Raw genomic sequence first — 14,980 nt, forward strand, 5'->3', positions numbered from 1 at the left:
CTCATTACAGAGACAGACATGCATTCTGTGTCTGGCTGAACACACACTGAACTCTGCTGCTCAGCCTCTCCTTGCTCTTGAGTTTAGCAGAGCTACTAACCTGTGCTAATCACTATGTCTAAGCTCAGCACATCTTCATTTCTAGTTGTTCCTCCTCCAAGACCACACCTTTATCTGGTTTGTTAAGAGTCTGCTAAGAAGTGGACAAGACAAGGTTTTAATAAAATGTAAGCAGTAACAACAGGTTTTATTCAAAATTTCCAGTAAAGAGGACCCACTAGTTTTGGAATAAAAGTACTTGAAAGTACTACAGCTTACATGAATATAAAAGAGCAAAGAGAAAAAAAATAAACCAAGCAGAAAAAAAAATATATATAATTTTTTGAAGTTTGAAATAGACCCCCACAGGGATACTGAAGTCCTCCAAACAATTAACAGTTACTAGGTTTGGCAAAACAAGATTCTCTCACAAAATTAAACGCCTACTTTTGTTACATAAACTGTATAAAACTGCTCAATAGTTAAAGAGCACTCTGTACAAATTTGTCATGAAATACATAGAACTGCAGCATTCAAACTGCAGTAATTAATTATTTTGCCCTCTTCATGGGTAAAAGAAGCTGCACAATTGCTTTGGGGGAAAAGGAAGAGGCAAAAATAGTCAGAACTAACAGGATGAAGCCCACTATGAAAACAAAATGCACAACAAAATTCAGACCTCAGTTTAAACTAACACGCTATGTTTACAATATATTCTACATTTGTCATTTTCCCCTCCCACTCCCACCTCCCCCCATTCAAATATTCCTAATTCCTTTATGGTCTAAATCTAATTAATTTCTAAACTTTCAAATACACCATACATACATTTAGCAAAAGAACATACCTAACATTCTTACAGCAGTATGGTCAGGACACAATTTCAGAGATAGCACACAGTTATTGGGATTAATCCTTATGCTTTCTTTTAAAGAGAACAGCAACCATCAATGTTTCTAAGAAGTACTGAAGAGAGGCTGCAAAAAGCAGACTTGGCCAACATCCACTCTTGGGTCCAGAGGACATGGGGGAAACCAGTGAGTGCTGAATGTAAGGAAGGAGAACCTTAAGAGTGCCGGCTGCAGAAAAAATCCTTCAGGAACTCGGTCCAGCACACTGGGTTTGGCTTTGGTTCTGTTGTTCCTCTTGTACTAAGCCCTGTAAATCAACTCCACAATAGTACATTACAATGTAAACTAAAATTCTTTATACCAACAGTATGTCAAAGGGGTTTATTTATCTTTGTTTTCTGAATCCAACAGTTGGTCACAGAAGTCAAGTGTTTTCATGGCTCTTTTTCAGCTGTTGCCAGTTGAGGGGGGGGAAAAAAAATAAAAACGTGTGTCTGACTCATACATCTTTCAAGTACATGCAAGGCTCAACTGTTTCCAAAATGCAGGAGCTTGGGACCTTTTAAGACACTGAAGAAATAGGATTATGAGGAGAGCCCATCTGAGTAAGTACTTTATCCAGCCACTGAAGGGGACCATGGAGATGTATCTCTATCCAGCATGGAGTGCTTGTAACATCCTGGCGATGATATTCAGCTCCCCAACCCTGGATACAGAATCATAAGTGGGGAAAAAAAAAAACAAATCACCTTATATTATAATACTAAATATGTAAAAGGCATACTTCTTACCAAAATAGCTTTCAACAGTCATCAGCAGCAGGGTGGCACAGCACCCAAAGCATCCACCAACTATTATCACATTTCAACAAACAAATCAGAAGCTAAAAAAATCATAAATGTGGAAAAAGTATCATTTCAGATCTCTTGGAATGGAAATCTTTAAATACTTAACCTGTAGCAGTGCAAAATTTCCCCATATATCACTGCCAGCTGCCTGAGGTCCCTATAAAGCCTCTGAAGAGGCAGATATTCAAATCTTCTCTGCCAAGACTGAAAATAGAACAAATTGGGTGGAAATGCTGCCAAACATATCAAAAAAATTAAAAGATGAGGTGATAAGACTGATGTGGAAATGGGGGTGAGGCATCTGTCTGACAAGAAATAAAGTATCATTCTCAGGATGGGGATGATGAGCTGAACAGTAAGAAGCATTCCTCCTTGGAGAAAGGGGGTATGGTCATCCTCCATCAGACTGTTTCTCAGCTTAGGACAGGTTTTGTTTCAGCTGATCTCTGATTCTGTTACAGTAATTACCGAAGATATAAAGAGATATTTAAAAGCATTCAAAGTGGTTTTGTGAATGAACAATTTTTGGGGCAGGTCCGAAGAGAAGACTATGACATCTGCAGGTACAGTTTGCACTGTTCTGTATTAATCCCTAATGAAGGGATTTCCCAGCTCCCAGCACAGCTGACAGCAGGTCTGAACACTGTGCACTGCAACTTCCAATACACAAGAGGTCCTGTTTGACTGTTCAGGCAATACTGCCATTCAACTCTATTAGGATGCAGAGCTGTAAACAACCCATTCCATTTTGGGAACCCCTGTCTTAACACATCTGAAAGTTCTCATCCTCCCATCATGGAGAGAGGTGCAGCAGATCACCATCTTCATTTGATTACTTTCATTTAAGGATCAGCCCTTTCATATCAGTACCTATGTTGACACTCACAAAACAGCCACATCACAAATCCTGACCTTGCATGCCTTCCTAGAATAGAAAGGTATGCATATTATTCTAAATAATGACTGCAGCTCCTAATTTGGGAGTTGCTGGTCAAGATTTAGAGGACTTATGTGAAGAAACATCTTCTGCAAGTCACCTCAAGCTTTCTAAGCATGTGGGTCAGATGGTTTTCTGTCCACAAATACTTCATTTCACTAAGACTTAGACTTAACGAGCATTCCATCCTTAAAATTTAACAGCCATTAACAGGCTGATGAAGGGAGCTACTGGACCATTCAAAATCACTACATTAAGAAAAAATAATTTACTTTGCTTACAAAATAATCTCAAGCAAACACCCACATACCTTTACAAAACTCATCCGGAGAGTGCACATCTTAGTAAGCTCGTACACTGTCTCAAAGCCATGGTTCACGGACTGAGCCAGGAGCTGAGCAAACTCTTGATTATTGAAAATCTTCAGACTGCAGCCACTGGGGATTTTGCAGACCGTGGTGGGATGGAAGCCGTGGTGGTAGTTGCAGTTCCGACTTTGCACAAAGATGCTGCTGTCGCTCAGACATTCAGCGTACACCTCCCCTCCAACGTAGTAGAGATGGACACCTGCGAGGAGAAGGTTGGCAAATTCACACTCTGTGTCTGTTTTCATGCTCTGTCTCCACAGAGATAGGCTTCTGTTCAAAGAGATAAAGCTTAATTACATATCCGAGTATCATCTGCCTTCATTTCTACTCTTCTCTTTCATCAGCAGGCGATCTGAAAGGTTATGTATGCATATGTATGTGTGTGTATGTATGTATGTATGTATGTGGAATCAACATGTTATATATTCAACAACACCAAACTAGCAAGCACAGTAGTTCTGATGCCTTCCATTGGACAACCTGACCACTTGAACTTTTAAGTAAAGCAGTAATTGGGAATGCAAGCAGAGAGAGCACAAACCTGCTGCATCATTTGTAGATACTGAAGTGGCCCCAAGCTCGATTCTCTGGAAAAGCCTTGAATGCTAATTTGGGTAGAATTAGTTTTGTCAGTTAGCTTTAACTCCAGAAAGCTAGGTGGGGAAAAAAAGGCCTTTATATTCCTCAGACCTATTTGCCAAATGAGGGTCCACATCAATTTTACAGTCCTTTCCCCTTATAGTGCCTGCTCCTTCACCTGTCATCCAGCAGCAAAGCCCCAGAAAAGAAACAGAACCTTTCTGTCAGTAAGAGTCAATTCTAAAGGTTTTGAGAAAGCAAGAAAATTTACCTTCTATGTTTAAAAATGGTTTATTTGCTACTTAAACCTTTCACTTCTCACAGTGTCACAAATCACAGAGGTGAACACTGAGAATTAGAAAACTCAGCTGCAGACCAGTAAGAAAGCCTTGACTGTGCTCTGTCATGTAAGATTTTGCCACTGACTGTGTGGGTATATACATACTCTCACCTGATCTGCAAAAACATTTATGGCTATGTCTTCAAGTTTGGGATTTACTTCTTCTGTCTCAAAGACTAACAGTTCTACATCACCATTACTTGTACACATTTACTTATTCAACTGCATCCTTGTCTCTCCCACGCTCTGCTTTGGTACACACGCAGTTAAGTGCTTCAGCAGAACTGCCTGCAGCTGGGCTACTCCTAACAGGAAAAATGAATGAGCTGTTAAATAAATATCCTGATACTTGGGAAGATGGATGGGGAGGAAAAGAAGGAAGAAGTATTAGCACTTGAGTGGCACAACACAGGTGTGGTGCACTACTGAGAGCTGCACAAGTTCTCAGGAAGACAAAAACTCTCCAGACTGGGGGCTCAGACTCGAGGACCTGGCAGTTCTCTTCAGCTTCAGTTCTTTCCTCCTCTTCATGAATTGGCACTTCTACCCCACTGCTTGGGCATGCTGAACCCTCAACTGTCTCAGAAAATTTACAGTCTGCTAAAAATGTAAATACCTAAAAAATGTGCCTTGCAGGAATGGCCCATTGCAGGGGGCAATGTCAGCTTTGCCTGCCATTTGCATTACAGGTGAGTTCTCAGAAAAGGACTGTATTAGTCAGGCATAAAGGTGAAGATTTTCTCTTTTGCAAGCCTGTCACAGACACAGAAGGGAAGCACAAAATTCGCACTGAAAGAATCACCAGCCTGTGAAAAACGCATTTGGAATAAACTGTTTTAGCAGGTTATCTCCCAAAATACATGTTAGGGTAGCTAATTTATGTTAGAATTAAGGCTAGCTAAAACATTTGGTGCCAAGAACCACAATTTGGATTTCCATATACAGCAATAATCAAGATAAATCAAGACATTTCATTAGACAAACTGCCTTAACCTCTAATTTAGATTTCAATAGCCTTCAGGCAACTAAAAATTGATTAAGGGTAAAAGCTTCCTGTAATTACACACCAGGTAAGAACAATACTTTGTTTATAAGACTAGGCCAGAAAAGTATATGTTTACCAACACAAGCACTTCTCCCACATGCTAGGGAAGAGCAGTTTACTCTTGAGGGAAGTGGCCCAGGTTGTCACATCACAGGGAACACAACCCCCATCCAAGACGGATGGCCAGATCCCAAACTCACCCTTGCCAATGTGCCGCCTCGTGTTCTCAATGGTGGAATTGCGGTTGACGTTGGAGAGCAGCCCCAGGCAGAACCTGTTCTTGTTGTTTGAGGGGTCAGTGAAGCCATCCACCAGGATGCTGGTGGAGGACGCGTGGAACGCCTCCCCGACGCGGTTGTTCAGCTCGTAGTAGACGATGGAGCACCAGTGCTTCGGCTCTTCGTAAGCAACTGCCTGGACATCTGGAAAGCCACAATGGAAACCTTACAGCCTAACAGTGCTGGAACACAGGCTGGAGGAGCAAAGAGGCATAACCATACAGATTTGGGCTACATAGGGTAAAATAATTTCCACTCAAGACCCAGCAGAAACAAAGGCGGCATTAGGTATGAACAGAAAGGTGTAGAAAGCTCCTGGGCACATCCCAAGCAGTGCTCCAATATCCCTGCCCCATTTTCTTACAACGTGCTACACTGCAGACCCAGACAGCAGAGAAATGCTGTAACTGTAGAACTCAGCTTTTTTTCCTATTCAGTAGATGAATTTCTACTTCAGTTGATTTTACTAACGAACTACAAGTCACCTGTTTGCTTACTGCGAAGTTGTATAGCAACGGGAAGAAACAGAATCACACAACTGTATCAAAGACCATTTCTCACTTTACAAAGAAGTACAGCCAGGCAGCTTAAATATACAGTCAGCAGATCAATCTTTCAGCATTCAGAGCATGACCAAATCTTTCTCCTGGGTTTTTTGGGAGAACAGTAGGAGACTTCAAAAAACCTGAGAGAGATTGATATTTGTCTGCAGAACATGCATGAAGCACATCCTCAAATAAAAGGAGACTACTGAGGGGCTGTGGTCGCTTTACGTTTATGTTTAGAAGGCTTTATGTGTCTTCTTTTAAATGAAGGACACTATTTCAATACTAAGACTAGAAAAGTTGGACTTGCTGCTAAAACACCAACTTTGCAGATCCCACCTACAGGGCAAAGTGCTAAAATGAAAATTATGGGAAAACTTGTTTTTCCTGGCCAGAAGTTTCCTTCTCCCAGCACCAAGTTTTTACTGATATCAATCAACTAAGATTAGTGTTCATCCTCTGTTCACAGATCACAACAAGTTTTTATTACAAAAACAAAAAGACCAAAAGTCCCCCTCAAACCAGCAGTACACAGTAGATACAAAAGGTGGCAAATAATCAAGAGCAGGATAACACATCCCACATCACTATGGCAAAACTCGTGAGCATAGTGTTTATTGCTAATAACTTGCTTAAAAACACTGGTAAAAAGCTGATACTGGCACTTTCTATCCCTTCACATCACTGTTGAAAAGGAAAAAAAAAAAAAAAGGAAGAAAAAACAGTCTTTAATTATTAGTAAGAGGTTACTACATTTTTAATTCCCATAAAGATGCCAGCAATTATCAAAGCTGCAGCTTTGCCCCAGTTCTCAAAGTCAGGAAGAAATCTTGCCAGCTGGCCATTCTTACAGAATTAATCATATCTCTCTCACACAGATTTCATACTGACTTCCTTACATTTGCTTTAAGTCATGCAGAGCAGGTGCGTTTAGTCTCTCCATTCCCAGCATGGGCCAACAATGGAAATTACCCAACTTCATTGACAGGATGCAGCTTGTTAAATCAAATCTCTTAAGACTAACAAATCACCATGAAGAACACACTTCTACAAAGTTTGCAGCAAAAAAATGGTGCAGTAAGTTCACAGAAAAGCTTTTCTTCTATAACCTGCAGCAGATTTTCTCTTAAGTAGTGCAATATGTGAATAATAAACATGTGAAGGCACCCAAAAGTCTTTTTAATGAAGGGACAGAAATGAAAATCCTTTGTACTAAACTACTAGAAAGGAAAAATATCAATGGACAATTTTTATTTTGAATTAAAAATTTGGCTGAATGATAAAGAGCAAGAAGAAAAATGTAAAGCCTCTTTTCTTTATAATCTCTCATGTATTAGAAGAATTCGGCAATATGTATTTTGGGAGAGGAACACACATGCAGATGTCTGCAGTTAGGCATAAAGTTTGATAAATGTATTTTAGGGCAGTAAATTTCTAGCTCAAAATTCCTGCAAACTACTCATACGCACAAGGAGTAGTCTGTGTGATTAGCAAAAAGTGGAAGTGCTACACATCAGGTTTATCACACACAAAACTCATTCCAAGCAGAGAATAAACAGGGTAACACAAAAGTATCCAAATTGTTCCAAGAGGGCAGATATACTTCCTGAAACCAGACATTGAGCTTAGCAGCAAAACAAGTACCAAAAAAAACCCTAAACCCCACAAACTCAAAAAACCCACCAACACCAAAAAATCCAGAACACAGCAGTTAAATTGCTCATATGCTTGGGATTTTAATAATCATTCTGGCACAGTATTCAGCTTGCTGCTCTTTCTTGGCATGGGCCACAACTGTGTAAGCTGAAGTGTTCTCTGAAGGGGCCATTTCTCACAAAGCGATGATGAATGCACCAAATCCTTTACTCAGCAGCCACGGCTGCTGCTGCAGCTTTAACAAGCAATGCATAAAAAGATGTCTGTGTCACAGTACTTAAAGCAAGAGGCCTTTATTTCCTACAGAACTTTACAGTCTGTAGCAACGCCACACCTCAGGCAGGTAACTGTAATCTGCAGCCTCATAGGAGCTCTTTCCATTCAGAGATTAGTGGAAGTTCCCAATATTTTGGTCTTTGAGTTAGTTTGGAGTAAGAAAGTAATAAACCTCATATATTTTACATTTTTAAAGAACCATGGGATAGATTCCTGTCTTATAGAAATATTCACATTTATAAATAATCTCCGGCTTTACTATTTCATCCCTTACAACAACAGAAGAAAAATTGCATGGCTGTTTTTTTTTCTTTTCTGCAGACAAAAATTTTCACGCACAACATCCAAAATTAAAACTTGGTTATTATTGGTAAGTTCTGGAGGTTCTTTACTCTTAAGAAAACACAAAGGAAGTGTTCTTACCTCCTCTGTGTACGTCAGGGGGAATTGCAGGTGCCATCATGTTGGTATCCATGGGCTGGGAGGTATCGTGTGTCATCGGATCTTCCGGAGGCAGGTAAGTGGGCGGGGGAGTATCAGCTAAATATAGAAAAGGTACAGATACATGAGTCCTTCCCTCTCTTTAAAGCACATCTACAGATCCACATAAACAGTTTGAGCTTGGAAATGCTTCCAGCCTGACTCAGCTATAAACTTCCACCCACCAGAAATCTGAAAAAGCAATCATGGCGCTCAAATAAGGAAAGCAAAGAATTACTGCGCATATTAAGCACAACTGCAATAAAAACAAGTCACTTCACCCCCACATAAAGCCACAAAAGAAAGCTCAGCTGTGTTTCAAACCCACAGTTCTGCAGGCTAAAAGTGCCAAACAAACATCAGGGCACAAAGAGGTCTCAGGGCCCAGCCAGCAGTAGATACTGAATATGTTAAAAGTGAACAGAAGCTGGAGCAGCAAACTTTTGAGCTTTTCTGTTTCCAACACAATTCTACCAGCAAAATATTTAAACATCCCAGCTATATCTAGGGCCTTATCATTGTCAGTGCAAAGTATTAGCTCTGTTTCCCTAGAGTGGGAATAGCAGCAAGTGGCCTTGTAAGTCTGGAATTTCTCTGTCAGTGTCTCTGTCCTGTCCCATTCAGGGACTGCATCACCAGCACAGGAGCCCGTGCAGAATGACCACACCCATTAGCACACAGCTTTCAGCCCTGTTTGAAGTGTCCCAGCCAGCACTGCCCTTCAGATGTCTATTCCACTCCCGGGAAAGCTTCCCAAAAGATTTCTTAGAAGCTGCAGGAGTTGCCAATGTCACCATTTCCCAATACACCAGAGGACACTCTCCTCCAGATCAATTGCACAGCAGCACATCCAAGAGTGAGAAACCCTTGCCTGATCCCTGCAAGCTTTCGCTGCAAAAGCTGGGATTAGATTACCACTGTGCTGTCTCTGCTGCTGCTCACCCCACATTTATTTCCATTACTGAGAGTACAGATTGCAAACTACCACAGCAAATAATCACAGGGCATACCAAAACTCTGAAAACCAAATTAGCCTCAACAAAAGGCAGGAGAATGCTCTGTAAGTTTGGGGGATTTTTTGTGGAGTGGTGGTATTGTTCGGAATTTTTTTTAATGTATGTTTTAAGAAAGCACATGTTTATGAAATTTATTAACTAACTTACTGTTTAGCAGGTATTTTGTTGAGAGCTTTACATCTAATGCTGGCAGGTGCCTGGATAATTCCCCTACTAGAACACATTCAGCTGGATGAGAAAGCAGCAGAGAAAGACAGAGAGCAACAGGGTTGCATTAAAAGCTTAACAAACTGCACTGGATTTTGAGTCTCATGTTTTACTAAGCCTTAAATGCTTGTGTGTGTGCAAACATGATGTTGGTCATGCACAAGATTCCAAGGCCACAGGCAACAAATTAACCAGTATCTAGAAAGTTTTCAAGGCTAACTGCTTTGCCCCTTTATTTTTGTATTTTCCAGATGTCAGCCTCTTTCCCCATTAGTGCAAGATGGACAACTGTCCAGGGCTAAGCATCAAGGACATCAGTATCCTGACCTCCCCTCTAACTCAATTTCTTCAGTGCAGCTGCCGACATTAAGGGCATGTGGACAGAACAGACCTTCAAAGATCAACTGAACTTCCACAAGCCAGCATTCAGGGAGACCTTGTTAGGTCTTTATCTCTGTTGGAAGAGCCCCAAACACAACAATCATGTTTTAAAAAAAAAAAAAAAAAAAAGAAAAAAAAAGACAGCTGGTTTCACTGTAAATTCTCCCATTTTTTAGAAAAGCCAGTATAAACTCTTTCCTTCCTTCCAGCAAATTCAGTAGTCTTCACTCACAAGAGAAAAATTTACAACAATTAGCAAGAGATGTATGGATATTAATTTCATGTAATAGGAAACAGATTGTCACAAATCTGCTGCTTTGTTTACACATACCCTCCCCTCAGCCCCAAAGGAAACAGGCAAACAACATCAGTAAGCATTTGTATTGCATCCTTCTCCCAGCATTTAGATCAATAAATTCACCACAGTCTGCAGTAGTTTCATCCAGCCACATGTAAAGACCAAAAAAAGGCAGCTTCATGAAATTTTCTATAGACACCAGTCAACAAAGGAAGGCTCTTCTCTGACTGAAGGTAGTAAAACAGCCTGAAGAGTTATTTTAAGGGACTGTTTTTCAGTCGAAGTATATTTGCTTCTTGGAATTACACCACTATGAGAAGCAATTGTTTATCAAGTAGCAATGATGTGATCCCCTTGACAAATATCCCTTTTCTGCAGAACTAAAGCCTTATGCTGAACTTAGGATCATAAGCAAGGATGATCTCTAGCATCACACTTCTGGTGCACGGAACACTACACCTTGTGGGCAAAACTGCTGAACTGGTCCCCAAAGCATTTTGGATCCCTCCCCACATCTCACAAGAGTCCTACTGTAATGTTTTAACTGAGTTTGAAAGAGGCACTGTTAAAGCCTTCAATATTACCAGACAAAGAGATTCTACACTCTTTATTGCCTTACATCTCTTAGGTTGCTACTGAACACAGGTGTTGGCTGATCATTTTGTGTTACTAAACAAAAAATCCATGACAGCAGTGATGTCCAACCACCTTCTCCCTTCTCAAGGGAAGCTGACTGTACCTGGCATCTGGAAAGGACTTCCTGGGTCTGTGCTGGCTGGAGAATGTGGGTAGGTGCTACTGCTGCTTCCAGGTGAGTTTGGGTAGCTGCTGCTGGGCGAGTGGGGGAACGGGTGACTGTTGGGCTGCTGGAAAGAGTCCGGGAAAGTCGCGTTGTGCGGCATGTGGGGCTCGTTCTGTCCCAGGTTGCGGAACTGCGCCAGGAGGCTGTGCTGGGGGTTGTACTCGCTGTGCCTCGGAACCAGCACCGGAGGAAGAACTGGAAAAGGAGAAAGAGAGAAAAGCCACAGCGTTAGAGACTCAGTTCTGAAGGTACACAAAGGAAAAAAAAAACATGTTCTTCTTTCCCCCGGCATATCCGCATCTGCCTCAAAAACAAGGGAGTCAAACGTAGAAGCACATGTCCAAGCAAGAACTCCTTCCCTTACATCCGGTTACTGCACAGCTCCAATCCACAGCTCCCTGGTTTGCCAGATGGGAGCTTGTTTTCACAGAGGGCCAGTGAAGAAGAGCCAAGAACAAACCACAGTTCTGTGTTTCAGTCTTACTCGCACGAAAAGATGCTGGGAAGAGCCTGGCAATGCTGACATGCAGTTCCTCCTGCTGCACTTGTCATCCAACTAATCACCTAATGGCCTGTAACCTAAACCCTTGCTAATAAGAACAGATTTTTATTTTTTTTTGCTGAAGACAATACTAATAAGCCTTGAACTCAGTCTGGTCCCAACAGCTGTAATTTTATTTTTAACCTGGGCTATGTTCTTACAAGTTACTATTAAAACAGTTATTAACTCTTCAAGTCAGTTTACAAAATGTGCAATTTAAACAAAATTATGTAGTTCAAAACAACCAACTGAGCAGCAATGAGCTGCAACTGTGCGCTACTATGGGATCAGAGAAACATCAGAAACTGCAAGTCTCACCACAGTTCTGAAGCCTTCTCAGCAGTGAAACAAAGGTCTCTTTCAAAATGGGAATATGAACATGATACCAGATACACTAAAATAAAAGAATCAAGTCTTTTTCCAGTTCCTCAGCTTCTATCTTTGAATGCCTCACAGCAAAGTCCAAGCTAACTGAAGTATTAAAAGTCTTCTTTTCACAGAAGTTTTTGGGTGATGGATAGAAGAGAGGCAAGGTCTGGGAGAGAGAGGTCCATGCACAAAGTAGTGGAAGAGAAATAGAAAAGCAAGTCCTCTTCACATCTTCCCCCTTTGGAATCTCAGTTTTCCAACTCCATGTCTGAGCAGGACTGGAAGAAACCCCCCACAGATAGTCTGCCTTCAAGAGAGGGTGCCAAAAACCCAACAAAACCCAGGAAAAACAAGCCAAGACTACTGCTCCCTCTCCTTTAGATTAGTGCTCTGGCTTTGACACTTGGGCACAGAAGAAGAACAGGAGGAGGAGCAGGAGGATGTACTGTCAACAAGCCTATACAGATACAGCTGTCATTCAGATTAAGAAAGGTGTTTTGGAGACAGCTGCTTTATTAAAAGCCTGAATGACAAACTAATTGCCAAAAAAACAAAACAAAAAAAACCAAACCAAAAAACCATTTTCTTCCCATGACAAACAGGTTCTTCCAGGACACTGGGGCATCTTTACTCTTCCAGCACTTTGCTCAGGTATTAGTGTCCTGGAGTCCAAGAGTACCAGGATAACCACTCGACACACAGACCAGGTCTGAGGTCTAAGTTCATGCTTAAAAGGGATATAAATGAATGCCACAGTAAAAACTCACTCTCTATTCCTAAACAGACTAACTAAAAAAAAAAGAAACAAACTAACTAAAAAGAAAATAAATAGGTTTCCCTTCCTCAGATTTTTTTTTTGCATATGCCTAAAAGAGAAATAAAGCTCCCATTTTTGCCTGCTAGTGGCATTAATGCAGGAGCAGTCTGATCCCAGAAATCTTCGCTGAACATACACTGAAAAAAACCCAAACCCTCATTACTGAAATTAAAGCTGCCCAAGTCAGAAGCCAGTTTTAAGCATTTAATCCAATCTCTTAGTTTCTTAGACTAACCTCCCTGAGATTCCAACGGATCTCAAATATTTGAGGCAGATGTCACCCTTAAGTAGATTTGTTTAGATAACAAAAAACCCAACTACACTTTACAAGGCACAGACAAAGTTCCTAATTATGGTGTTTTCTGAAACAAAACACATCCATCTGTCATTCTATGGAAGTTCTCAATTGCAAAACACCCCACGAGAAGCTGCATCTCCCCCAGCTGTGAGGACTGTTTCTTGCTCTAATGCAACCATTCTGATATGCCACTGGAAAAGGCTGTTAACAAAAAGTTACTCAGTATTCAGGTGGACATCACAAATCCCCTCGTCCTCAACATATCAGAGCCAAGCTCTCTGATTATTAGGGTTTCTCAGAATTAAGCTTGTTCTGTTCTACCAAGCAGTCCTTTTGCAGCTAGGTCAAGTACTATTTAATTGTCAAAGTCAACATTTGCTGGGCTAATAAATTACCAGTGAAAAAATTAACAATGAGATCATGTGTTAAAATGTATTTTCCCTTTCCTGTCTTTATGATTCTTCCTTACTTTTCTAAGCATTAAAAACACAGCTTTCCTATCTCTTCCTTTCCTATGGATGAAGGTCAAACCATTAACTTTTATGGAGTTAATTTGTGCAGAAAGTACATCACCTACCTTTCCCATCCCCTACCTCACATTAAACAATGACACACATGACATCAGAGGAAGCCACATGATTTACAGCATTTTAAAATAGCAGGAGAACAGGATATTTTCTGTATGTTTTCTCTAATTAAATTAATGCAGTGCCAGATTTTCCCAAGGTATATACACATGTTTTCTCCTGTTGGGCAGAACCACTGGCAAAGTTTGGAAGGACTTGAGATAAAAACAAGTCTCCTTTTCCCAGGTGTCCTTCATGCCAACCCACGCTTTCTGTCCAACTCCGCCAACCTCAAGCGATTAAATGCCAACTTCTTCAAAATACACACGGAAAAGGGGGGAAAAGAATACAACTGGTATTGATACAACACAAATAGTCTCAAAAATGTCACTGCAGTATTTACTTTAAGTGCTGCCCCTAATTCACATCCTCCCTGCATACACAAAACCCTTGATGAGGACAAAAAGCCCTGAAAGGCCACATGAGATGAGACAGAGACTGCAGTGCTCTGGTCAGTCCAACCCCAAGTCACTCACTGCCATAACCTGATTTTTCTGCAGCTCCCGGTTTTTTGCAGGGAAGCTGCTCCTAGTGGAGCCACAAAGGAGTTAATTTGAGTGCTGCTCACTCAGGAGTAAAGACATGAGCAGGGACTGGGCCCTCTGGAGCATGGAAAGCTGCCAGGAGTTCAAATCATCAAGGGGGACGCACACCCTTCTTGCTCCCCTTGCCCCTGTGTAAGGCACTGAGCTTCTGGTCAGGTTGCAGACCTCAGCCACATGGAATAACAAATTACTGAGGCTCAGTCCAGCAGGGGAGGAGGCTGATCTCTGCTGCAGCTGCCAGCTCCAGGAAGAGGTATAATTGAAGGGGAGAGAGCATGAGAGAGTTATTCGGTGCTAAGCCAGCACACCTGTTGCTATGAAATAATGAAGCACAGCACATCTTTGCTGGGCAGAGCTCTGCAGGATGTGGCTCTAACCATTTGCAAACACAATTCCTCCCTTCCTCTTCAGCGGAAGGGAACACTGATACAATAAAAAATTCATTTTCTTTTTTATTTTTTTTAAATTTAACATCAGTATCATCAGCTTGTATTTAAAGGAAACATAATATTGAACACACTGTTGTGTTAAAAAGCTGCTGCAACAGATTTGCCAACTCAACCTCATTAAAGTTAATGGGGCAGAACCACAATTCATCCGACAGCTTGATTTCTGTAATTCTTCAAACACAGGATTAAAAGGCTTTATGGGCTATATTGTGGCTAAATTTTGCTCCCAAGTTTTTCTATCAATGTGGGCCTGCAGTTAAGAGTTAGTACAGTAAGGTTACTAGTAAGGGAGAGAGGGATAAATCCCCAGGAAGCAGGCTGGGTGTGTTTGTGGAACGGTAGCTGAGACCCTGTGTCTGTCAAGACAGCCTGGGAATTGGGGAGCTTGT

General features: G+C 41.2%; 1 protein-coding gene across 2 annotated transcripts in view; it reads right to left on the reverse strand.

Annotated features, from left to right (window-relative positions):
* Positions 1-388: 388 nt before the first annotated feature.
* The window catches only part of SMAD1 (SMAD family member 1), a 42,740-nt gene continuing 28,148 nt past the window's right edge, over positions 389-14,980 (reverse strand). For both annotated transcript variants that reach the window (XM_033061136.2, XM_033061137.1), the window contains exons 4-8: positions 10,884-11,141; positions 8,186-8,302; positions 5,208-5,429; positions 2,986-3,242; positions 389-1,596 (exon numbers count right to left, since the gene is read on the reverse strand). In XM_033061136.2, coding sequence (XP_032917027.1) covers positions 1,453-1,596; positions 2,986-3,242; positions 5,208-5,429; positions 8,186-8,302; positions 10,884-11,141 — 998 coding nt within the window. In that variant the 3' untranslated portion in view covers positions 389-1,452. The remainder of the gene's footprint in view (positions 1,597-2,985; positions 3,243-5,207; positions 5,430-8,185; positions 8,303-10,883; positions 11,142-14,980) is intronic.

The sequence above is a fragment of the Catharus ustulatus genome, chromosome 5, assembly GCF_009819885.2.
Source record: "Catharus ustulatus isolate bCatUst1 chromosome 5, bCatUst1.pri.v2, whole genome shotgun sequence".
Lineage (NCBI taxonomy): Eukaryota > Metazoa > Chordata > Aves > Passeriformes > Turdidae > Catharus > Catharus ustulatus.